Here is a 25,108-nt window from a genome sequence, read left to right on the forward strand (position 1 = left end):
CAGAGTGCAGATTCCAGCGGCCACTCCCATGTGGATCAGTAACGGCATGTGCTGGGCTGCAGAAGGGCCTTACCAGCATGTGTCAGGGTGCAAGAGAAGGGGCTCTTACTCTCTTGCACCTGCACTGTGAAATCTGTTGAGGATTCCCTAATATGACTTGCTGGCTTGAGGTGGTCTCCATGTTGTGCCTGGCTCCGTTGCTGGTGTAGGTGAGCTGGTTTCATGGAAGAGTGGTCCTCACACACACCAAGTGGCTCTTGCCGCTGCAGCAGTAGCATGCTAATTAGGTTTTTCTGTAGTAACAGAATGCTATCTGCAAGTTTAATCTGTTAATCCTCTTGATCAGGAGTTGAGGACTGACTGCAGATTGTTTGCTGTACGTAGAAAGAGTGTATAATGTTTTACAGTGCACTTAAATGAGTTCTGCATTATGTTCCAGGTAATCATATTCTACCTGATGAAGATTTGGCTTCATTTCATTGGAGTTTACTCGGTCCAGAACATCCACTAGCTTCACTTAAGGTACAATTTAATATAACTAAGAGAAATTAAGCTAAAATCAATGCTACTGGTTAACAAGAGCAGTGTGATAGCTTAATTGAGAGCAGCTCTGCAAGGCCCTTGTGCTCGGTCACCCTTGAGTGTCCCAGTGCTTGGCTGCAGAGGATACCTGGGGTCATTGACCTTACAAGGCTAAACTTAGCCTGGGTGATCCCCCTCAATGCCCTTCAGCTGCACAAGTCAGAGCTCCAGTATGGTTTGGCTTGCAGAATGCAGCTTCTTGCTTTCCTCTTTCTTGAAGAGGAGTGTTTTTTGTTTAGTCATGTTCTTCAGCTATGAAAAATAATGAGCTGTATATCTTCCTACCATCTTGTTTTATTTTCTGCTGCTCTGAGTTTTTGTGTAATAATCTGTTTTTGGTATTTAAAGTGTAAATATGCTGGAAAACAGATTGCATGAGAAAGCTAAAGTGGCCTTTGGTAGGTTTGGGGGGGGGTTTGAGACAAGTAAATTGCCTGATGCTCTTAGTTTACAGTATGTGTGTTCTGTTGCTTCATCACACTTGCCTCGTGCATCTGCCAAGTATAGGGCTATAAAAGGGAAACTGGGCACATCAGAGAATGGGATCATAGTGACCTTTGTCTCTGCCACAACGGATACATCTATTTAGCTTTCTCCTAAGGTGTACTATGTAGCAAATAATCTGCTTTTTGTAAATTCTGTCAGATTGCTTAGTTATCTCTACAGCAAAAATAAGCGGGTTTTTTCCCCTTCTGTTCTGAAAGTTTATTAAGCCTTGAAAACTTGTTTTGCCAAAGGTAGAATTTAAAACAAGATTCCAGGTTTTCAGCAGAATTTTCAATGCTTGCACAAGCATTGATTAGTGAACAGCTATGACATTTGATGTTACACTCATCCTCTATTTTGCTGGTGCTCTGCTGTTTAGAAAGGTAAGTATCAGAACATTCTAGTGGCAAAACAAAACCTACATGCATGTTTGTTACTTCCTCTTAAAATTTGGGGTGAAAAAATGAGTGAGTGTGCCTGTATTTTCATTTTTTATTAAAGAGGTTAAAATGTAGCAGTTCTTGCTGAGTGTTTGTTAAATTTCTGGTGGTTCTTTCCTGTGGTCTAGTCTGAGTAGACTTGTTTGTCAGTCAGGTCAGATTATGACTTCAGGCAACTAGACCTTCTGGAAAGCCCTCTAAATTTATACTGAATTACTTGAGTGAAAATTAGGTATTTGTCATCTTTGCATCTGGATGTACCTGTTCAGTGAAAAGGCCAACTGGACTTTGTAGCTGGCATCTCAAGGAAGTGAAACCTGTACCCTCAGAGCATCCTGGCCTGCCATCGGCAGTCCTCCCTGCTGGATTTCGTCTGTTGGCCAGTGTGATTAGATATGAAAGTAGTTCCCGTTTGGCTGTTAAGGGTTCCATGGAAACTGATGCATTGTTAGCAATGCAAAGCCCCAGATGAGTGCCCTGACTGAGGAAAGACTATGACAACACAGGATTTGTTGAATCTCAGCAGCTTGCTGGCCATTTGTTCAGTGCACAGCCCCAAACTGAGCACAGCACCTCTGTCTCCTGCCTGGCAGGGCTGTCAGGTGGAAGAACGTACCTGCAGCAAACCAGTCTTCTTTAGTTATGATAACGGAACAGCTGCCTGTTTGTTTCAGCTTTAATTTTACAGTGCTTGTGGTTTGAAATGGTGACTTGTTTCAGGAGCTCATTAATTGAGTTTAATTTCCTTGACATGCCAGTATATCAGTGATGTCACCACAGCTCTCTGTAGGGATATCTTTAGTGTAGCTGTGGTACAGCAATATTACTTGTAGATTTTATGTATGCTTAAAAAACCCTACAAAACACTTCTATTAACCACAAGGTTGATAGCAAGGAGTAGTTTTAGAACAGTCCCAAAAAGCACGAGCCTTGATGAAACCTAGAAATGGAGGGAAGTTGTTGTGTTTCCCCGGGATGTCCTTCCTGGGCTGTGCTTACAAACTTTGCTTTGTTATGTCTATTTAGAGTCACAACTGAGTGTTCTTCATGCTCAGGAACGAAGGGCTTTAATCCCTCACCTCCTTCAGCTCAGGATTTAGAAAGCTTTTTCACTGTGTAAAGATTTTAATATTTTGTCTTTAGAACAGTATGGTCTTGAGCATCAAAGCTGACAGATTCTATTCCAGTAGCCGGATTTGTGTGCTTTTCAGGGAGAACCGTGACAGTTAATAAAGTACAATTTATTTCCTGCATTCTCTTTCAATCTTTTATTATGCTGTAGCAAAAATAGATACTTTTCCTGCAAGAGAAGCTTTGCCAGTTCACCAGTGGAAAAGGCTAACTTAAAAAAGAAACTACCAGCTTTGCTGGTGGAAATTGCTTTGTCTCCCCTGGAGTCACCATGGGGAAGGAAAAAAAAACAAACCAAAGGAACCCCTGCCTCTGTTTTTATTGGATGGGTGTTCATCCAGGAACAGCTGAGTAGAAATGGGAAGGAGGCAGGGCCATCACTGGCAGGGAAATGAAAGCCTGACTGAAGAATCCATACCTTAACATCTGGAAGGAAATGAACCCGAGAATCAGGACAAGGTCTCTATGTGCTGGATGAAAAGCCTTTCAGCAGACACCAACAATTACCATCAGCTCAGCAGAACTGAGAAGATTCCATGACCAGAGTTAAATGAACAGATATGAGTTGCTGTTGCTGCAACCGGGAGAAGGAATCAAAAGCTGGCTCTTGTGACCTGGTCTGAGTCAGGATCGCATCTGTCCAAATGTCCCTGTAGAAAAATCTAATAAGAGTGCAGACCTGCACTTGAGTCCCGCCACCTGCCTGAGAGCAGACTAAAATGAACACCCAAATCAGGGGTTTGAAACAAGAAGAGTTGATAGATTTCCTGAGGAATCATCTGATTGGTAGACTTTGTTTGTAAACCAGCATTATCCTGCTTTTTATTGGTGTGCTTTGGGATATATCTTTAAGACAAAGACAATTTGGTTCTTATTCTGGAAAAACTGGTTACAGTATGGAGCTTCACGATCAATGTGTAATACTGTCAGAATGAGTTTGGGAGGGCAGTTTCTTACCTCTAGAAGGCACTGGTACCTATTTGGGAGCACAGACCACCGAAGAAGTGCTGACTCTTCATTCACAATGTAACCTTAGAAACAAAGCTTAATGCAATCTCCCTTTATAAATAAGAAGAGTATGCAGGGAAACCATTTCCTTAGTTGTTCTGTCTCAGTGGAGAGGCAAAGATGCTTCTAGAAAGCAATCCAGATTATGCAGGTTAGGCTTCTTCTCTGAATCTTTCTCTAGGAAATTCCTGTCTTACTGTTTGTTGACTTCAGAGGGTGTTTGCCAGAGGGAGACTAATATGTGAAGTAGGTGCTTAGGTAATTTGCTGCTGCTCAGATGACAAAGGTGACACTATTAAGATATACTTCAAGTAAGTGCCTTTTTGTTTGTGGGGTTTTTTGATGCTAAGGGTCATCATAATGCAGGTCAGAAAGGATCTCAGGAAGTCATCTAATACAGCCTCCTGTGAAGTGTGGTGAGCTTGAGGTCAGAGCAGATTGCTCAGGGCACGGCCTAGACTAGTCTTGAAAATGGGCAAGATTGGAGGCTGCACAGCCTGTCTGAGCAGCCTGCCCTGTGGTTTCACGGCCCCGACGTGAAGACACTTTTCCTTGTGAGCTGTCTGAGCTCTTCTTGTTTCAGGGTATGTCTGATGTCTTTTGCTCTTGCACAACTTACTACTGTGAAGAGCTTGGCTGTCTGTGCTCAGTTACCTTTCTGTGGGTAGTGGAAGGCTGTGTGTACAACGCCTTTTTTTTGCCACGCTGGATAAGCCCCATTCCCTCAGCCCTTTCCAGAGCAATTGCTCCTCTCTGACAATCTGGATGCCTGCAACCAGCTCAACTGTTCTGACAGGTGGCTGGAGCCCCAATCAGAGTGCAGTGCTCTGGAGTGGATCTGCTGTGCACTGAGGAGTGGGATCCCTGGCTCTGGCAGCTGTGCTCCTGCTGCACAGCCCAGGGTGCTCCCCCAGCTCCCCTTTAGTCTGCTGTGCCTTCTGGCCACAGGTCCCTTTTGGCACACCTGCAGCCTGTGGAGTAGGCAGGGGTTATTCCTGCTCAGGTGCAAGGCTTCACTTCTATAGCTGTAGAATTTCTGAAGGCTCCTCTTGGCTCACCCCTACAGTTTGTCAGGGAGTTCTGGATGGCAGCCCAACCCTCAGGTTTGGAGTGTGCTGGGCTGCCCACAGGTCTCATGAAGTCTGTCTGTGTCACATCTTTGGCTTATGCTTCTGCTCTCTCCTTTGCTTTCTGACATAATTTGTGTTCCTCTTCATATCTTCAGCCTTTTCACTCAGCAGTGGGAAAAAGATGTTACCTGTGTGTTGCCTCACAGCAACCAAATGTTTGAGGTCTCTTTTTTAATGTTTTGAAAATGAAACTGAACCAATTATTTGTTCCCAGCAGGCACAGCAGTAAGTGTGATGTTGATTAGTCTCTGCAGGCTTTGCTTCCTGAAGACAGTGGGCAGCTGGGGTGTTCCCAGAGTTGGGGAGTTTTTGCCAAGTGTAGCTTAGGTACCTTCTACACTATCCTAATCATCCCATGGAGTTGTGCTTATGTGAGTCTGTTCTCTTCCAAAAAAGCATTTACAGGACATTTTTATCTTGCTGCTTCTATGTTTGTACTGTTATTCATTTTGACAAATACCCCAATAGAATTCATTGCCTTTCCCCACTTAGTCTTTTCAGAGTGCACAGATAAGCGACTTGTGATTTTTGTCAGTGCTCTGTCACAAACTGAAGGAGTCCTTTTACAACTAGCAAAGAAACTGGGCCCCTCTCAGGTGTAAGCTCTCCAACCTGATTACCTGCAAGTACGGGACTCACCACCATGTTTGCCTTCCAAAACTGATTTTCTGTATTGTTGCTTGTCTGAAATGTTTTTCTAGAGGATGAGGGAAAAAAGTAACTTCCAGTAAGAAGTTGGTAAAACATGCTGCTGCTTTTGCTATGAAATGCTTTGTGTGATGCTAAAAGTAAGTTTGTACCACCAACACATGCTCTGTAACTTCTGCTGCATGTCTGAATTTTTCCTAGCCCTAACATGCAGTAAGACTTAGCTTGTGTTTTAATGCACACAGGATTAGAAACATTCTTTATGATTCAGTACAAGATCTACAATTTTGGATTTCTGGAAAGTTCTGAAATTAATAGAAGGATATTTTATTCCTTAATATCAGGAAAGTACTTTTCATTTCACAGTTTTAATTTCAGAATTTTGTGTAGCATAGGTCGTGATACTCTTAGTTTTGAGGATGTTCTCACATCTGCACTGGATGTCTTTGAAATAGAAGAATGTCCAAATACGTGAGATGTCTCTAGGTCTGTAAAACATACTTCCAGAAGGTCTCACTTCAGGATTTAAGAGTATGCTCTAGTGAGATCTTGAGGCTGTTTACAGGCAGCTCAATGGGAGCAATACGCCAAGTGAGCCCTTGATAGGCCTCACTTGGGCTTCAAACTTCAGGGCCTTAGCTGGCTGTTAGTGCCAAAGTGATGTGATGTCTTCTTGTGATGCCAGCTTTATATTGTTTATTCAATATTGCCATCATGGAGAACACATAAATTAATGGGAGATTGCTTACTTTTGTCATCCAGTGTATTTCCAAGCAGAGATTGCAGGAGCACTCAGGGAGTAGTGCAGGGTTTCTGCAAGGGTTCTGCAGAGAGCACATGCAGCATGACACAGCCATGGAATGATTCAGCTGTTTTAGAGCTGGGCAATTGTTAAACATAGGAGAAAAATGGGAGTTGTTCAGCAGCTGACTTGGATTAGCAGAGAGAAGAAAATCTATTCCTCCTTCTGGCAAAATGTGGGCAAAATTTCATCAGCAATATTTGTGACTCTAAGCTTACATGTGAGCGTGATCTATATTTAGTATTGTTGTCTATATTCACTAGTGTAAACTTAGATTTTAGTATCTGAGATAGGAATAATTATGCTGCCACTGACTACACTAAACAAAACTGTTTTTATCTGTTCACTTTTCACAAGGGCATGGACTGACAGAACATAGGGGAATGGTCTTAACCTGAAGGGGAGGGCAGGTATTAGAAAAAATTTCTTCCTTGGGAGGGTGGGGAGGCCCTGGCACAGGGTGCCCAGAGAAGTTGTGGCTGCCCCTGGATCCCTGGGAGGGTCCGAGGCCAGGCTGGATGGGGCTTGGAGCACCCTGGGGTAGTGGAAGGTGTCCCTGCCCAGGGCAGGGGTGGAACTGGTTGGACTTTAGGTCCCTTAACTATTCTGCTTCTTTGTTTAATTTAGGCTTATAAAATATAGAGCTCATTTCTGATAGAGAATGATCAGGTATAGAATGAATATCCTGACATTTGTAATAAGTAGACATTAGGAGAAGGAAATTAATGAAAATGGGTATCTGGCAAGAATTGGTCTAAATATGAAGAGGGCAGTGTAAGAAATCACATCATAAGTAGATCAGATAAGGGCAGGGAAGAAAATAATCACATGTGATAGACCAAATACAAAATGGAAAGGAGCTGTGGTATGGGTTTTAAATTTGCAAAGACAAAACTAACAAAGTATTTGTCAGAAATTTGCATAAATGTTTCTGACAAGTCTGAATTGCACTATTTTCTAGTAAAGTGTGATCTCTCTGTATGGAATGCAGTAAGGACTCATAAAGATTTTTCAAATTTTTTTTCTTAAAAATAGAACTGTTAACTGATAATAGTCACCTCTCAGGTTCTGAATCACAGAATTTTGCAAACAGACAGGTTAAAAAATATTAAAAGGAAAAACCTAGCTGCCCCTATTGGCCCAAGAAGAGTGCTTCAGAATTGTGCAGAGCTTCCAGCCAGAATCTTTAGAAATTGCTCAGGCTTCCTGTAGAATGTAGGACATGTGTTTGGAGACCTCATTCCTGGCTCTGTGAGCCTGTGCAGCACTTGGGGTGGGAGCAGAAGCTGCTGATAGTTGAGGAGTTCTTCAGATCCAGCTGTCAGCACTGCTCCCTGCCTAGAATTCTGCAGAGGTCCAGGATGGTTCCTTGGCCTGAATCTTCTGTTCCCCATATAGGATTACACAGGGCACATAGAAGCAGCCATTCCCATAATCATAGGCCAAGTCATCGTTTATTTTCAGGATTAACTAACTGAATGCTGAGGAAGTCCTGGGTTTCCAATGGGTCTTTTTCATCAATTCTGTTATCACTTTACACTCAGAAAATAAACTGTGTCAAAATATTTCCTGGCATATATACATGAATGTATGGTGAAGATTGTAGTGTATGATGAATTAGATGAAACATTTTGTACTGGAGGAAATGTGCAACTAGAAAGCAGTAAAAGAATCAGCATTGTTGACAGTTGCTGTTGGAGCTGATACTTAACCAGCATGTTTGCATAGAGGTGAGTTGTAATTGTGTGAGTCCCTGTTTGAGGTGAAGTCTAAAAACAAAGTGGAAGGCCCAGAAGTAGTTAGATAGCACATGTGGGCGCAGAGAATTTGTTGCACATGCTGTCAGTAGAGGGGAGTTCAGCTGTGTGCCCATTCCCTGCTCACCTGCCGTGTTTGCTCACAGGTACGTGCTCACCAGTTAGTTTTACCGCCGTGTGACGTAGTGATCAAAGCCGTAGCCGACTACGTCCGCAACATTCAGGACACCACTGATTTGGATGCCATAGCAAAAGATGTTTTTCAGCATTCGCAGGTAAAGGATAAAGCCAAATATTGTCTTGGTTTTTTTTTTTAATTAATTTTGCTGTACATTTGTGTTGAAGAATTGCACTTGATAAAATAGTGATTTGATCACTTGATAATAAGAATCTGTTGATATTTGCAGTGGCTCAGCTGTTCTAATTTCATCTTCTGTGCTTTCTGGGGGTGAAAATACTGTGTTTACCCTTAGTGCTTTAAATTCTTGATAACCAGAGGGATTTTTAACCTAGCTGTATGCACTGCCTTTGAGAATCAGCTGTATGTGAAGACTGAATGTTTAAACTTTACCCTTACCTGGGTTGATGTAACATTTCTTGTACTGGAGCAGTGCTGCAGCCCTGGAGGGTCCATAGGCATTAATCCTGAGATATGGTGTACATTAACTACTGTACTGTGCTGACCTGCAGGTGACAAACCTGGATGTGCTTCTGATGGGTTTTTTTGTTATTGTTGTTGTTTTAGTCTAGAACAGATGACAAAGTTACTCGGTTTAAGAGAGCGGTTGCTTATTACTCGGCAACTAATAAACCTATGCCATTTCATCCACCACATTACCTAGGTAAGTAATGACAGCAACCAGGCCTTTTGTTTTAACTAAAACCTGGGGTAACCCTAAATTGGTGGTAGCATCTTACAAAATGTTTATATCTTCTGGCAATTCCCATTGACCTGTGAAGGTGAGGTTTCAGAAGAAGGTTTTCATAGGATATGTTGTGTTCTTGTCCCAAAGGAGAACAACCTGGATTACTTTTCTTCTTGGCTATTTCAACATCCATTCTGGCATTGGGATTCTTGAGAGAATGGTGCTGTGAACAGCTGAAGTCTGGTGTCCACTCCCATTCATAAGTTGCTATTTCTAGTCATTAAAACATACTTATTATTTCTCACTGCCCTTGCTGGCATGTTTTAGAAATTCCTTTATAGTCTTTGATTTTTTTGGTGTAATAGCAAACCTGCTCAAATTGCAGCCACACATTGTTGTGGTGTCACAGATTATTCTCAAGGCTTAAAAATTAAAATGTGTGATCACAGGATTTCCTACTCATGCCCCAGTCTTAACACTAAAATGTCATTTTAGCTGAAATTTTCTTAAGATCTTCAGATACTATACTAGTACACTGACACAGTTTTTTCCTGCTCCTTCTGGAGGGTGTGGGGTGTCTTTATTTACTTCCAAAGACCTGCATCAAAGGGTTAAGAGGCTACTCTAGGACAAATATTCAAATGACAAAATGGCCAGTGTTTTGCCTGGTGTTGGCAGCGTGTCCATTATGACATGTCTTGGGGTTTTTTTTCTTGTAAGCTACCTTTGATTCCCAGACAGAATAGGAATGTCCAGCAATGAGAGATACAAAGACCTGAAAGAAGGTGAGACACATTAAATACACTTCACAAGCTACAAAGTATTTCTGTTGAAAGATAAAAATGAACAAAACCGACTTAAAGGCATAGAAGAAAACAGTAGTGCTAACAGAACAAGAATAAATAAACCATAGAAGCAAAAGGACAAACAGGGTAACATTTGTGTCACATACTGAGTGTTTTCATAAGTGATTGGTTTGGGGTTTTTTCTTTTTTTTTTCCCCTTCTCTTTTCCCCTCCTCCCCTGCAATACAGCAGCCAGACCAAATCAGTTTGGTATGCCTGGGATAGTGCCACCATATGTTCCTTCTCAGATGCTTAACATTCCACAGACCTCACTACAAGCAAAACCTGTGGTAAGTACAGCTTCTGCCCTGCTCCTTGGGGGGAGGTCTGCTGTGCTCAGCAAACTGGAATCCAGGTGGGAAAGGTGTGGCCAGCTTTTTCAGTGTGGGGAGTCACTGACTGAATTTTAAATCTGAAACTAAAGTGATATTACAGCCTCTAGTGGAACAGTTTTTGTGGATGCTCAAGATGGCTGAGTTTGTACATTTGGAAAAGGCCACTTGATTAAAGAATGTATTTTTTTTTTAAAAGGAATGCCTTAGTTGTCTTCACTCAAGAGAGATCCCTTTATTCTAGGCCCAGCAGATGTCCAGTCAGGGTGGGGCCCAAGGCCAGGGTCCATACCCATACAGCCTCTCTGAGCCAGCCATCACCTTGGAAACGGGTGGAAAAAGTCTGTCTGAGCAGAACAACTACAGTAACATTCCTCACGAAGGAAAACACACACCATTGTATGAGCGGTCTTCTCCAATAAATCCAGCCCAGAGTGGGAGCCCTAATCATGTGGATTCAACCTATTTTCCTGCCTCTTCTACATCTTCGTCCTCTGACAATGATGAAGGCAATGGGGGTGCAGTGAAGTAAGTTTCTCATGAGGATATTCTCATACTCAGCTTCTGTTAAAATGAATTTACTTTCAAAATAGTTTACCTGTATCGTGAAAGTAAGAATCATAGAATGAATCAATCATAGAGTACCCCGAGTTGAAGGGGACCCACAAGCATCATTGAAGTCCGACTCTTGGCAGAGTTGGACGTTGCAGAAATCTGCAAATTAGTGATATGATAGACCTTAAAAAGGTAGTTTTGGGTCACTATGACTGCAGTCATGTGCATTGTTCAATCTCATCGCCTTGTTCCTTAAGCAGGAATCCAAAACCAAAAAGTGCTGGATGTTTTTCCTCTTCTGCCCTTATGTTTTATTGAGAGGGTGAGGTTTTGGTAAATGTCATAAAGCCTTTCAGTCCTTTACTTTGTATAAAAAATATTCCTGCTTCACAATAGAATTCATTAAAATTTCAGAAGCAATAATCTACAGAACTTCACTGAACTTGTACTGTTTACACATCCTAAATTTGAGCATAATGTAATGTGCATATCAGAAATTTTTTCAAGGCTCCTGAAAATGGACATTTTTAATAGAAAGCATCCCTTAAAATCAGAATATTTTGCCCAGAATTCCAGTCACAGACACCAAGGATTTATTTCACTGTCTTTCAAACTGCATTTTAGTATGATGTTTTTCTTTCTGTTGTCCTTCAGCCATGTCAGTGGGAACAAAATAGGCTGGGAAAAGCCAGGAACCCAGCCAGAAGGTCAAACGCGTGGAGAGCTGGGAGACCAAACAAAGGTATTTCCCTAAATTCACATTTTATTACTTTGTGTTAAAACTTTACAGCAAACTTCGAGGATTATTTTCAATATTGATCCATAGTATTTAGTGCAAACCTGTACACTTTGTTAGTTATGAAACAACAACTTTGGAATACAGGAGGAAGTTTTCCAAGGACATTGTAGCGTATGCATAAAAACAAACATGGAATAGGATGTTTTAGAGAATACTAGATACAAACAATACTAGGAACAAATCAATAAGTTTGTTTGGCCCTTGAGCTGACAGTCTCACCCTCAGATGTTGTTCTCTGGCCTTCCAGTAGTGCATGTTGGATTTTAGGAAGGAGTGTGATAGTCTGAGTGTCCATGGAGTCAGAGTTCATATCTTGTAACCCACAGTGGAGAAAGCACAGGTCTGACACCATCAGTGTTAGCCACAGGCCACTGCAGGTGCATTAGGGCTCAGCTGAGGAGTGAAAAGTCCTTTATAACTGCATGGTAGGAATTTCACATAATACTTGTTAAAGTAGCTCCATGTTGGTGTTGCTGTTTAACTAGGTAAAGATGGGCTAGATAGCCCTTGATGAAGGTTTATCATTATTAAATTAGCGATTTCAAACCATGTTCAAATCAAGAGCATGATGGTCTTGATTCCAAGTTTGATCCGTGTTTGGAAAGAACATTCAGAGCTTTTGCACTTAATATCTCTGTGCCTTGATGGTGGAGCTGTACACCAACTGTTAACTCTGTGAAAAAACCATGATCTTGAGTTAGTTACGCTATGAGCAAGCAGAACATTTTCCCTGTACTTTTGGTGTAGGAATTCCAGTAAACTTGGGCTTTTGTGCTTAAAATATCAAGTGGATGATTTCATCCATCAGCAGTTATTATTTCTGCAGACCGTGCCTGTAACTGTGTCTGCCTGGGATTAGTCACTTTATGCAAATGCTAATTTGACCTATTACATTCCTTTCTTCTCTGCTGGGCTGGGCCATGTGTGCAGCCCTGTGGGTCCTCCAGCCCTGAGTGTGTCCTTTCACAGAGACAGCCCCTACACTGGGCCAGAGCTGAAGGAGCACTCACTAAACTTTGCAGGAGATGTATCACAGACTGACTTAAACATATCCACTTTAATATAGTGATGCTCCTGAGCTTTACTTGCCTGTTTGTTTTTGATTATCAAATCACTTTGTCAGCCCTCAGTTGCAGGAGAAGGCAGAAGTATCTTTTGAGCACAAAAGGAAGGGTTGTGAGTACATTTTGAAAATGAACTAATTTCCTGGAGAGATAAAACATCAATGATTCAGAAAAAAGGTAGTACTTTCTTAAGAAGTTGCCCAGAGAAGCTGCCCCATCCCTGGAAGCGTCCAAGGCCAGGTTGGACAGGGCTTGGAGCAACCTGAGATTAGTGGAAGGTGTTCCTGGCCCTGGCAGATGTGGAACAAGATGGTCTCAAAGGTCCCTTCCAGTCTGTGACTCTATGAAGATTTCAAGTGAGTGAGCCGTGTGATTTTTTGAAGTAAAGTGCTGAAAATCCAGCATAGGTCATGCAAGTAGCAGCAGTCTTGACACTCCTTTCACTTGACTTAAATGTCAAAATTCCTTGGAGTTATCTCACAGTGTGAATTCTACATGCCAAAGATATGCTCCTCGCATTTGGCTGGATGCTTATTTGTAAAGAAAAGAATCACCCTTTAACTGTGGTGTTTTCCCAGCTTAGGTGTTGGAATATTGCTGGAGCAGATGCAGGAAGATCCTGGGTACTGCAGTCAGGGAAAGCATTGCTGTCATGTGAGGGTTTTTGTCTTCTTTCTTCTGCACCCCCAGTACTTGATAGTTCTGTAAACTTCTTGTGGTTCAGTGTTGCTGACTTAAAGTTGTTGGGGTATTAGAAGACAGGGAAAAAGTCTTTAACATGACATAGATATATTTGATACTATAACACAGATTTAATAAAACTGTGATAATAAAAGTATTTGTTACTAAGCATATTGTTTTGGAAATGTTCTGGTTTACAGATTTTAACAATTTCATCTACGTATTTTCATTTTTATAACTCAAATGAAGTCTATATTAAAACACAACTAAAATACAATCTTTCAGTAGCATCCTCTTTGATTGTGTGATTAAAGCATCATCTGAAAAGAAGGTTGCCCTTTGATATTTTGCTAGAGCCTGTTTTTACTACCTACACCTTTCTGTAGAAGACTTTTGGAAGTTGTGTGAGGTTTTTTATTGATTGCATTCAGGTTTGTATTTTTCATGGGTCTGAGGTGAACCACCTGACCTTGTTTGGACCTGTTTTTTTATGTTACATCTTTTATGGGATTTCATGCTTTGGCCATTTCCATTTTAGCCTTGCTTTTCTTGTCTTAGGAAGCATGTGAACGTCTTTACTCATATTATGAAAATACACATACATGATGTATCATCAAGTGATGAAATTTTGCTCTTAAAAGTGTTTACTATTGCTGTAATAATTTATAGGCATGAAGCTAGCATGAAGTCTTAAGCTAAAAACAGCTTTCTGTCTTGGAGGCCAAGATTTTTAGATTTTTAGGAGTGAACTGTAAATTTTTTTTGTTGTATCTGTGAGAAATCAACAGAGAATCCTTATAAAGGCTGGGAGGTTTACAGTATATATATTTTTATAGATCATATTTTCCCCATAAGTTTATGAACTGCATTTCTAGACCTGGAATAGAATGCCACTTCAGTTTTCCAGTCAGAAAACTTCAGCATTTTTTCTTGCAGTCTTCTCAGACAAAGAGCTTTTATGTTTAAAAAAAAAAAGCCCAAACAGCCAAAAAAACCAACAGCATTTATGAGGTTTTGAGTTTGGACACTATGTATTTTGCATGTTATTTAATTGAACCATGTAATTTCCCCTGTTTTGAGTAGAATTGCAAGCTGAGAAGGGCTATGTTTATGGAAGTCTAGATAAATTACAGACTATGTGACTGTCAGTTAACACATTGAGTTGGGAGTATCTTGGAAATAGTGAGTTAAAAGGCCATTCACAGGTCATTAAAAGGTTATCAGTCCACTTCTGCATTATACAGTTAAATTTTTTTGAAAATAACAATTTTTGCTGCTGTTAATAAGTTAAAAGTTTTATCATAATATTTATTTTCTTAGTAATTTGGTTCTACTAGCAAACAGTGGCTGAAGGTTTCCTGAAAACCTTGTAGCCAGCTTTGGATAATGTATTCTACATACTGCAGCAGTGTAATGTGAAGATGTACTATTTTCATTAGGGGTGAGGGAGGAAATTTGCTCTTGGTTGATCTCCTGGTATGTTTCTGGACACATCCAAAGCATTTTGTTTTGTATGTTCTGTTACAGGCAGAAGGTTCCTCTAGTGCTTCTTCAGGAAGTCAGGCAGCTGATGTCAAAGGGAATCAAACCAGTAATCCACAAATCCCATGCCTGTTGTCCATGCCCACCAGAAACCACATGGATATTACCACCCCTCCATTACCTCCGGTAGCACCTGAAGTATTACGAGTGGCAGAGCACAGGCACAAGAAGGGGTTAATGTATCCCTACATCTTTCATGTCCTAACTAAGGTATGACATTTTAAAATGAGGTACTGTGAGAGAATGATTCTTTGAAGATAATTGCCCTGGCATTTCTGGCTAGAGTATCAGATTTTTACGTCCTATTTAATGCTCTAACTTCTGGTCACTTTTTAGTCTCTTGAACCAGTTTCCTCTCTGTTTTCTAACCACTGATATGGTGCATTGTTCCAGTAAATATGAGATGGCTATAATTAGAAGTGTTTATTTACAAAATTTATTTTTTTTCCCAGCTATTTGCAGTTATTTGTATATATCTCTATGCATGCCTGTATATGTCTGTGTGCGTGTGTTTATGCAGAGTCCATTTCCATCTAAAAATTCCTACATGTGTGCTTTGGTGTCTGTGCCAAGTCTTCTCTATTTTCAGTGTTCAAAAGTACTGAGATTGTTTTCTCTCCCAATCTGATCCCTCCCATTACTAATAGCTGGCCCTGAGAGAAACACAAGAGTTCTAAGAAATCCCTTTTGTACTAGCAGCTAGAAAAATGGCACTGTCCCCATGGTTGTTAACTTTTATTCACCTTTAAAATCCTCTTCACGACAGTAGGGACCACAGCCAGAAATTCATGAAACTAAGTTACTGCATTGGGGTTGAGGTTTGGATTTCCTATTTCCCATTTGTTTGTTTAGTACCACAGCTTGTGTTGCTCTTGTATTCTTACACTTTTTTGTCAAAGACAAGAAGAATCAAAAGGTCTGTGATGACCATTGATGCTAGTTCTTTTTCACACTTTGCATAACCAAATATTCTTAGCATGTTTAAATGCTACTTGATGTTTAATCACAGAATCATTTCAGTTAGAAAAGATCTTCAAGATCATTGTGTACAACTGTTAACCCAGCACTGTCAAGGCCACCACTGAACCATGCCCCCATGTGCCACATCTACATGGCTTTTAAATCCCTTCGTGGATGGGGACTCCATCATGCCAACTGAAGCCACTTCCTTTGTCCTGTCCCATGTTCCCTGGAAGCAGAGCGGGACCACCTCTGGCTCTACTCTCCTGTCAGGGAGTTGTGCAGAGGAAGAAGGTCCCAGAAGGTCCCTCCTGAGCCTCCATTTCTCCCAGCTGAGCCACCTGAAGCCACTTCCTTTGTCCTGTCCCATGTTCCCTGGAAGCCAAGCCTGACCACCTCTGGCTCTACTCTCCTGTCAGGGAGTTGTGCAGAGGAAGAAGGTCCCAGAAGGTCCCTCCTGAGCCTCCATTTCTCCCAGCTGAGCCACCTGAAGCCACTTCCTTTGTCCTGTCCCATGTTCCCTGGAAGCCAAGCCTGACCACCTCTGGCTCTACTCGCCTGTCAGGGAGTTGTGCAGAGGCAGAAGGTCCCTCCTGAGCCTCCATTTCTCCCAGCTGAGCCACCTGAAGCCACTTCCTTTGTCCTGTCCCATGTTCCCTGGAAGCCAAGCCTGACCACCTCTGGCTCTACTCGCCTGTCAGGGAGTTGTGCAGAGGAAGAAGGGCCCAGAAGGTCCCTCCTGAGCCTCCTTTTCTCCCAGATGAGCCCCTTTCCTCAGCTGGGAGAAAAGGAGGCTCCATTCCCTTCTCTGGACACACTCCAGCCCCTCAAGCTCTTTCTTGTTGTGAGGGGCTCAAAATTGACCCCAGAATGTGCAGCACAGGGAATGGGCACTGCCCTGGTCCTACTTACCCACCTGGGCTCCTGTTCAGCCACTGCCACCAGCAACCCCAGGGCCTTTCCTGCCAGCCCTTTCCAGCCCCTCTGGCTCAGCCTGGAGCTGCAGGGGGTCTCTGTGACCCTAGTGCAGAACTCTTGAACCCTGTGGTGGAATTATGGAGATTCTTTAGAAATGGGCACATGTTTCAAGTTATGTTGCTGTTATTGAGAGAGACCTTTGAGGCATAACCTTACACTTAAGGTAGTGTTGTCCAAGTTAAACCTGACAATATCCTAATGTAACCACTTCAAGGTGTCACCTTCAGAACTCATTACGGGGATAGTTTAAATAGGGTTTTTTTTTAAGAGAAAGTAGCACAATGGAGTGTTTTCTTGTCAGTGTTAAAAATAAAGGTTGATTTTTGGGGGCAGTGCAGTCAGTTATTTTCCAATAATATCTTAACATGTTTGGATGTGCAGTTATACAAAACAGTGTTGCTGTTTTGAGAAAAAATGTTAGAAGGTTCTTTCAAGCTTTTTTTCTTAAAACGTATAAAATGCTAAATTTTTACATACATGTAGAAACTTAGCCTTATTGTAGTAATTCCCAGTTAGGTGGTTTTTGTCCAGGTGTGCTCATGCGTTGTTTGTTACAGTGAGTCCCCAATACTGTTTCAAATCCTGCAGCAAAAAGTCAGACTGGTGTTTTTAGACAGCATGAGTATTTTGTAAAATAACTGCCTGAAATCTAGATCAGCTTCAAATGTGCTTTGGCTGTCTAAAAGCACTTTGCTCTATTTCCATGTATACTGTTTTTCCAAGTGCCTGTATTAAAAGATCAATATTTAGTTAATCCTTACATGTCTAGACAAATATGTGTGTGATGGAGAAGGCAAAGAGGAAAGCTATAGAACCTGGAGGAAATGAAGCAGGCCAGGCTAATTCATCCCTGAGCTGAGATCCACTTTACTACTGATTCACATTTGTCTTGACTCGCTGACGTGTATTAGGGTTGGATTGGGTTGCCGTGCATACGTGAATGCTTCTTGTTCACTGTAACATGTCATATTTCTCTGCTTTCTTTCATGCCAAAGGGTGAAATCAAAATCGCCGTTTCTATAGAAGATGAAGCCAACAAAGACTTGCCTCCTGCTGCTCTTCTGTATAGGCCAGTGCGTCAGTATGTTTACGGAGTCCTGTTTAGTTTGGCAGAAAGCAGAAAGAAAACTGAAAGGCTTGCTTTTAGAAAGAACAGACTTCCACCAGAATGTACGTACTGCAGAACCCATGCTTTATTCCTCTTCCCTTTGCTGTGGTTTCAGAGCCACTTGTACCATGATGTGAATGAAAATTGTTGCTAAGATCCCATCACGGTAGCTGAAGCCAGAGGAATTTCAGGCCTATTGGGTGCTGTGGATAAGAGGAAAAGATGGTGTTAATTTGAAATTTTATTTCCTATCGTAGTTTAAGAGCTATAAATGTTGCTGTTTCTAAGCAAGCTCTGAGACTTGGTTTTGAAAATCTGCTTTAGCTACTGCCAGACCTGCAGTGAGTGATGTCAGCTTGTGATGTCATTTCTGTGTATGGCAGAACTGGATTTTAGGGAACTTCTATTTTCTGCACACACATACAAATCTGCCTGCTTTGTTCAAAAATGAGAGGTGCATAGGTTAACTTGCCCTGGCTTCCCAAATGTGTCCCTGAAGGTACCTCAGGGAAATTTGCAAGTATCACGTGTCCTTCAGGTACTGGCATATAAAAACCAAGCTTAAATCCCACAGAAATCAGGGTGTAATGTAACCAAAGGTAGACCTGGGTGAGGAAAGACTAAACTTTTGCAAACAGCCTTGTCAGAAGATCCTTGACTTGTTTGGAGATACGGATGTTAATCTTCTCATTAATCTGAAAGTTGTCTTTTTAAGTCTTCTGTTTCCAGGAATTACTGTCATTTCAGTCCTCGTTCTAGAGTGTTTTTGTCATAATGAATGCATACAAGCAAATAACTGAACTTTGCAGTAGCAGCTTATAAAGGTTACAAGAATGCTGAAGCATTCAGTGCACAGCAGCAGCACAAGTATTTAAATGTAGGAGTCTGCTGTCACTATGGTAATTTTAAGAATCAGATATGCAAAATGTATGAAATCGTCATTCACAGGCTTCATGTGTAAAAGGATAAAAATAAGTATCAGTTGTAAACTTTGTATTCATTCCCTTTGCTCTTTCCATTTGTGATTGTGAATGTTTTTGTACGTTTGTCATGAAGATGATAATCTCCCAATGATGTTTGAAAAGCTGTTTATCTTTGCCAGATACTTTGTGGGAATCAGTATTGACCCTGCTTGAATAATACCTCAGCACACTTACTCACAAACTTCTTACTTCTTAAAACTCACACAACATTGTGATATTTTGGGTTACAAGGTCATTTCAGGATTAAAAAATTATTTTACTTGCAGTCATCATTTATGCTCATGAGAATTCTGTCCTGAAAAGCATACTACAGCTGTTTTTTCGTGAAGTGGCTGAGTGCTAGAGTTCTGCTTCAGGTTAATCTCATAAACCTAGAATGTTCTTTGTAGGATACTGGGGAAGCCTCTATAATCTCTATTTTCTCTTCATTTATCCTGCTTTCCAGAGTTTACCTCTGGCGGGTAAGCACACTGCTGCTGACTTGGTTTAGTTACAAGAGCTCTGGCAAATCATGCTGCAGGATGCATTCAGCTACTGACCTACTTCTAGCTTAGGACTTACCAAGCTCTTAAAAAAGCAGAAGCCAGTTTGAATGTATGCCCAAAAGTTCCTTGCTTCGCTGCAAAGCTGGCAGTGCTGGTAAAGATGGATTTGGGCTGCTGTGCAAGTGTGGGGTATGAAAGGGCTCTGGTGCAGGAAGACCTTTATTTTGGTTGGCTCTCTTACAAGGCATGGGCAGTCTGTGCAATACATAGGGAGAGAACAGTGTATGAAGCACTGATTAGCCTTCTCTAATTTTCTGAGCACCCAGGCTATCATGAGCTGGTGATGCTCATTCTTCTCCAGTGTCTAAATTATTTTGCTGCTCTCAAAAATGAGTATGTTATGAAATGCAGTAATGAAGACAATTAAGAGAAAACCTAGGAATTAAGATATGTTAAGAGAATCAAGAAATTAGTTTCTGAAGAAATGTAAATGATCCTTAAGATTTATGTAGAGCGGTAATGAATATTAATATCTAAAATCCTGTCATCTTTGTTGTACAAACCAAACACTGGCAACTTAATAATAGTGCCTGAATAATTGGAAAGAGTATTGTACGTGAGGGTTATGGGAAGCTGGAAAAAATGCATAATAAACTGACACATCAGAATTACTACTAATTATATAGAGGCAAGATAATGGATCTATCATGAAACGGATGGCTTCTTGTCTTTTAAATCATTTTTTTTGTATGAAGTTTAAAAGCCAATAAGAAACAACAGAAGCAGCAGTCAGTGGGGTTCTTCAGTGATCAGTGACTGCTAAGTGATGCCTTTGCTGTACATGGCCTCATCTCTGCTCTCAGAGGACAGGAGATGCTGGGTCATAGAGTGCCTAATTGTGTTTGACTGCCAAGGGCACGGTGCTGGCTGTGCTGCCCTTCCCTCACAGGGGTGAAAACCAAGGGGTCTCCCTTGCTCTGCTTGTCAAGGGCTGAACCGGGTTATTTCTGTGTCCTGATAAACACATGTGTGTAGTGAAACTGTCTGCTCTTTCTGCTCAGTGGCAAAAGACACCCTTGCACAAGCTGTCAGAGCTCCTGGTTGGATCCCAAGGTTTGTTCCTTTAAGCCCAGCCGCCTTGTGACGTGCTGTTCCCATCGTGGATGTACTCAGCCGGCGCTGGCTCTGCCAAGAGGAAAGTCATGTCTCTTGAGCAGTAGCCCTCGTGCAAAATCAAGTGTGCTGAGCTCAAGCTGTGCTGTCAGGAAGGATTGTAAGGTTAAAAGTCACAGTTAATGAATAAAACCAGAACCACTGGAGCTGTGCTTGGCAACCAGAGCTCTGCTGGGGTGCTGTGGCTGGTGCCTTCAGAGTCTGTAATGGCACTCAAGTGTTTTTTAAGCAGGTTACTGTTGTGCAGGTTGATGGTGACCCTCTTTGCTTGGATTAACCTTAGCATGTCATGAGGGCCCTTTTGAAAGCAGAGGTCCATAGATTGTGTGGTGCCTCAGGCCTTCAAACATGCTGTTGAGCAGTAAGATGAAGTTTGGTATGAAAACATATGTCTGTCAGCTGAGGATGCTGTGAGTTTGGCAGCAGTCTCAGTGGAGATTTTCCAAAGGTTTAAGAAATGCCCTGGAAAAATCAGTGGATATGGACAAGGTTCATCTGTTTCATCTGGGTTAATCTGTTAGGTTAAATGCTAATTTTGGGTGGATAGTGCTAGAGTTGCTTGTTAATGGATTCAGCTGCAATTTCTCATCCCCATCACTCAGAGAGGAAACTATTGCAGCCCAGTAGATTGACCTTCGTGTTAAACCTTTCCACAAGAAGCATGGTTACCTGCACCCAGCTGTGGGTCCTCAGCACAGGGCATGGATCTGCAGGAGCAAGTCCAGAGAAGGCTTTGAAGATGTTCTGAGGGCTGGAACACTTCTGCTGTGGAGACACTCTGGGAGGACTCCTTAGCCTGGAGAAGACAAGGCTCCAGAGAGAATTAGAGGCCTTTCCAGTATCTAAAGGGACTCCAAGAGAGCTGCAGATGGACTTTGGACAAGGGCCTGGAGTGGCAGGACAAGGGGAATTGCTTCCTGAGGGCAACTATGAAATATTGGGAACAAATTCTTCCTTGTGAGAGTGGTGAGGATGTTTCAGCACCACTTGCCGAAAGGTTATCTTGCCACAGTGGGGGATGGAACAAGGTGGGCTTTAAGGTCTGTTCCCACTCCAGCTGTTCTAGGGGTCTTGTATATTATTATTATTATTATTGTTTAGCACAACGTAGAAGGCAGTGTGCATCTGTAGTGTAACCTTTGTAGTATGTGGCTGAAGAACAGGCTGAGGTATTCTTCCTGTGCCTTTATGTCACAGGGCCATGGAAGTTCTCATCCACAGATTAAAAACTTTGAATTGTATTTGAATGTTGAAACATAAGGTAGAAAACATAGACATAAAACATTCCCTTTTTACAAGCTTAAGAAGTGTGTTCAGTCTAAGTGAAAGAAACATTTGGAAAACACTGGTGGTGTGTACAGCTTTGCTTCTGATATCTAAAGCTTAAATTCATACTTCTATTTGTTTTTGCTGTTCTGGGCCTAAGCAAGCAGAGGAGCACAGAGAGATGAGCTGTTTACTAGGGCAGGATAGCTCTGCTGGCTGTTGGAGCCCATCTTTAGAGTGTGGTAGTGTATAAAACCTGGAAGTACCCAAAATAGAACATGATTTTATAGTGAGGTGACCAACTAAATATATCAGAGTGCTTATTTGCATTGCTGTATGTGGTCTTTGTAAAACTGCCCTGAGCTCTGTGAAGAGTAACTGTAATGCTAGGCTGGGTTTATTCCTGAAAAGCAGGAGAGCTCTTTGGGGTGTTCTTGGAGCTTTTCTCTGTAATCCTGACCATCACCTCTGCTGTGGTTTGCCTGCCCCTGGCTATAGGTTGCAACACGTTAGGTTGCTGCCCCATTGCTTTGTAGCCATCAAGCCTGTGCTGGCACCAGTAGGATCTATTCCCCAGGCTGTATCCAGTGGATTTCCAGCAGAAAGAGCTGGTCTGGGCTCCCTCCTGAATCTGCCCAGGCTGTAACCTGAACCTGCACTAACAAGTTCCTTGAACCTTTCCACACTGCATAACTGGCTCAGAATTAGAAGGGTGCAGGCACACTGTGAACTGTGTCAGGCTCAGGGTTGCTCCAAGGCCAAAGGTGTTGTGTCTCAGCCTTGACTTGAACTTGTGTTCTGTTCTGTTTGTCTTCAAATAGAAGAATGGAGATGATTTAGCAGCAATGTAGAGTGAACTGTCTTTGTGCTGATGTGGATGAGAGGGAGATTAGGCACAAAACCACTAACCTCTTCATAGAAAGCAGTGCATTAAATGGGAAGGCTTAATATAAAGTAATGTTTTGTAAAATTTTTAGAACTCCACACTTGCCTGTATTTGAGATCTCATTCCATTGCAGTAGCTGAACGGCTACAGACAAGTATAATAATACCAGGTTTAAATATGTTTCAAATAAAATCACTAGCATCGTATTATTCTTGAAAGACCACCTCTGGAATAGGTTTCTGATCATACACAAGTATTGTCAAATATGACATATGATCACACACAGATACAACACAGATATTTAAGGGGAAAATTGCACTTCTAAGTAAAAATCACAGAGTTATTTAGATTGGAAGGGACCTTAAACACCGTCCATTTCCAATCCTCCGCCAGGCAGGAACACATTCCAGCAGACCAGGTTTCTTCAAGCCCTGTCCACCCTGGCATTGAACACTTCCAGGGGAAATCATGCTGTTTGTTTTAGAAAAATACGTGTCTTTCCTCTATGTTGTATATTCATTTGAAAATAATAGCATTACATTCCTAATGTATGCATGTCTGTATGCATCTAATTTGTAAGTGATCACAATTAAAAGATATTTCCTGCAGGGTTTGAATTACCCGTTTGGCAGTGTAAATCCAACACACTGTTGCAGTCTCAAAGTGATGCTTCTTGAATCAGAATCTCTTGCATGTGAAATTTGAAATAAATGCTTGAATATGAGTCAGGCTGATTTCTTTCTGCTGTTGCTATTCTGCAGTTTCACCAGTGATAATTAAGGAATGGGCTGCTTACAAAGGCAAATCTCCTCAGACCCCTGAGCTGGTGGAAGCCCTCGCCTTCAGGGAGTGGACCTGCCCAAACCTGAAGAAACTGTGGCTGGGCAAAGCTGTGGAAGACAAGAACCGGCGGATGAGGGCATTCCTGGCCTGTATGCGATCAGACACACCAGCAATGCTCAACCCAACTAATGTGCCCACTCATCTTATGGTGCTCTGCTGTGTGCTGAGGTTAGTGTCACCTCCAGGGGCATCAGAACCAAGGAAAGGTTTTACTCTGGATTTCTAGAAGGTGTTAATTCATATTTGCAGCCTTACTGGGAGAGGGGGTTTGGTTGCAGAAAAGCATGTGTGTAGTTCTTTTTCAGTCTCTAAAGGATTGATGGGAAGACAAAATGATCTTGGGTTGCAAAGATGTTGTGTCATTTGAATTAGTTTTACCTTAGTGTGTACTGAAGACTTCAGCTTAGTAAAAAAAACAGCTTTTAGGGCCTCAGAGGGTTCTGTAGGTGAAGTTGCCCAACAAAAGCTTCCAGATTTCCAAAGAAAAAAGTCACAGGTTCCAAAATCTTGAACTGGTTAATTTTCACATTGAAAATTGACAGAGGAATTGGGAGATGCTTACATTTGGGGTAGTTATTTAAGACAATTAGCTTATAATTCTTTCAGAATCCAAGGCTAGCATCTTAAACATGGTAAAATTTAAGCCATTTTTGAGAATGATAAATGTAAATTTGTCTTTGGTTCTATTGAACTTCATCTTGCCTTTTGAGCACTAAGACACTGTTTCTCCTTATAGGCTACTAGGTATGCAAAAAAAGTGGTATCTTAAAGCTTCTCTTTTCACTGGCACAGCATGTTTCTCTCCTGTCACACATCCTGTATCTACCTTGGTAATTTCTGACTTAGCCATTAAGAAGCCACTGACTAAGGCCATGCTTCCCTCGCAGGTATATGGTACAGTGGCCAGGGGTGCGCATTCTGCGTCGCCAGGAACTTGATGCTTTTCTTGCCCAAGCATTGTCTCCAAAGCTCTATGAACCTGACCAGCTTCAGGAACTCAAGGTAATTCTTAACTAGGACTGACATAATTTAAGAGATTTGTTTCCAGCTGATCCAGGAATTAACTGTAGTAGTTGATCATCTACATGTGCCTCACTAAAAGCCTATACTTTCCAAAATATTAGTCATAGTGGCTTAAAGCGTTGCAGAGATGGCTTCAATGGTCTGCAGTGTCCATTTTCCAAACACAACATAATACATCAAAATTGGGTTGGGAGGGACCTTAAAGCCCATCTCATTCCACTCCCTGACATGGGTAGGGACACCTTCCACTATCCCAAGTTGCTCCAAGCCCCATCCAACCTGGCCTGGAGCACCTCCTGTTGAGTCCTCAGCCTAAATGACATCTAGAGGTAGAGGTTTTGGCAAAGTTATCTGTTATAGAGTCATCAAAGTCTCACCTATCTCATAAGATCTGATGCAAAAAGGAAGAAACTCCACTGTGAAAATCACTGTTCTTAGAGACCTAAGAAAGGAATTCCCAGAGAAAATATTCTTTCCATTCCAACACAAAACAAAAGGCCACTGATAGCAGATAATATTTTGGTTTAATAGTAATTTTTTTTATTTTTCAATCATACATAAAGTAATGTTGCTTAGCTGGAAGATGCAGTAATTCCCTCAGGGTTGTTACTGTCTTCACAGGAAGCAGCTAGTGAAGTCAGAGATAAAGAGCAGCTGAATTTGATTGAACCCAGCCATGTATCTGCAAAATGAGCGGGAGAGTCTTTGGGCTCTTAAAGGTTGCTTATGTATAAG

At 41.7% G+C, this 25,108-nt stretch overlaps 1 protein-coding gene across 3 annotated transcripts in view; it reads left to right on the forward strand.

Annotated features, from left to right (window-relative positions):
* FAM120A (family with sequence similarity 120A) overlaps nt 1-25,108 on the forward strand; it is a 48,793-nt gene that overhangs the window by 10,910 nt on the left and 12,775 nt on the right. For 2 of the 3 annotated variants that reach the window (XM_039703366.1, XM_039703364.1), the window contains exons 3-12: nt 440-522; nt 8,131-8,259; nt 8,730-8,826; nt 9,885-9,985; nt 10,272-10,555; nt 11,237-11,324; nt 14,654-14,878; nt 17,602-17,776; nt 23,269-23,518; nt 24,238-24,352. In XM_039703366.1, the coding sequence (XP_039559300.1) occupies nt 440-522; nt 8,131-8,259; nt 8,730-8,826; nt 9,885-9,985; nt 10,272-10,555; nt 11,237-11,324; nt 14,654-14,878; nt 17,602-17,776; nt 23,269-23,518; nt 24,238-24,352 (1,547 nt within the window). The remainder of the gene's footprint in view (nt 1-439; nt 523-8,130; nt 8,260-8,729; nt 8,827-9,884; nt 9,986-10,271; nt 10,556-11,236; nt 11,325-14,653; nt 14,879-17,601; nt 17,777-23,268; nt 23,519-24,237; nt 24,353-25,108) is intronic. The other variant, XM_039703365.1, reaches the window with a different exon arrangement.

This window comes from Passer montanus, unplaced genomic scaffold (genome assembly GCF_014805655.1).
Source record: "Passer montanus isolate IOZ18808 unplaced genomic scaffold, ASM1480565v1 scaffold162, whole genome shotgun sequence".
In the NCBI taxonomy this organism is placed as follows: Eukaryota; Metazoa; Chordata; class Aves; order Passeriformes; family Passeridae; genus Passer; species Passer montanus.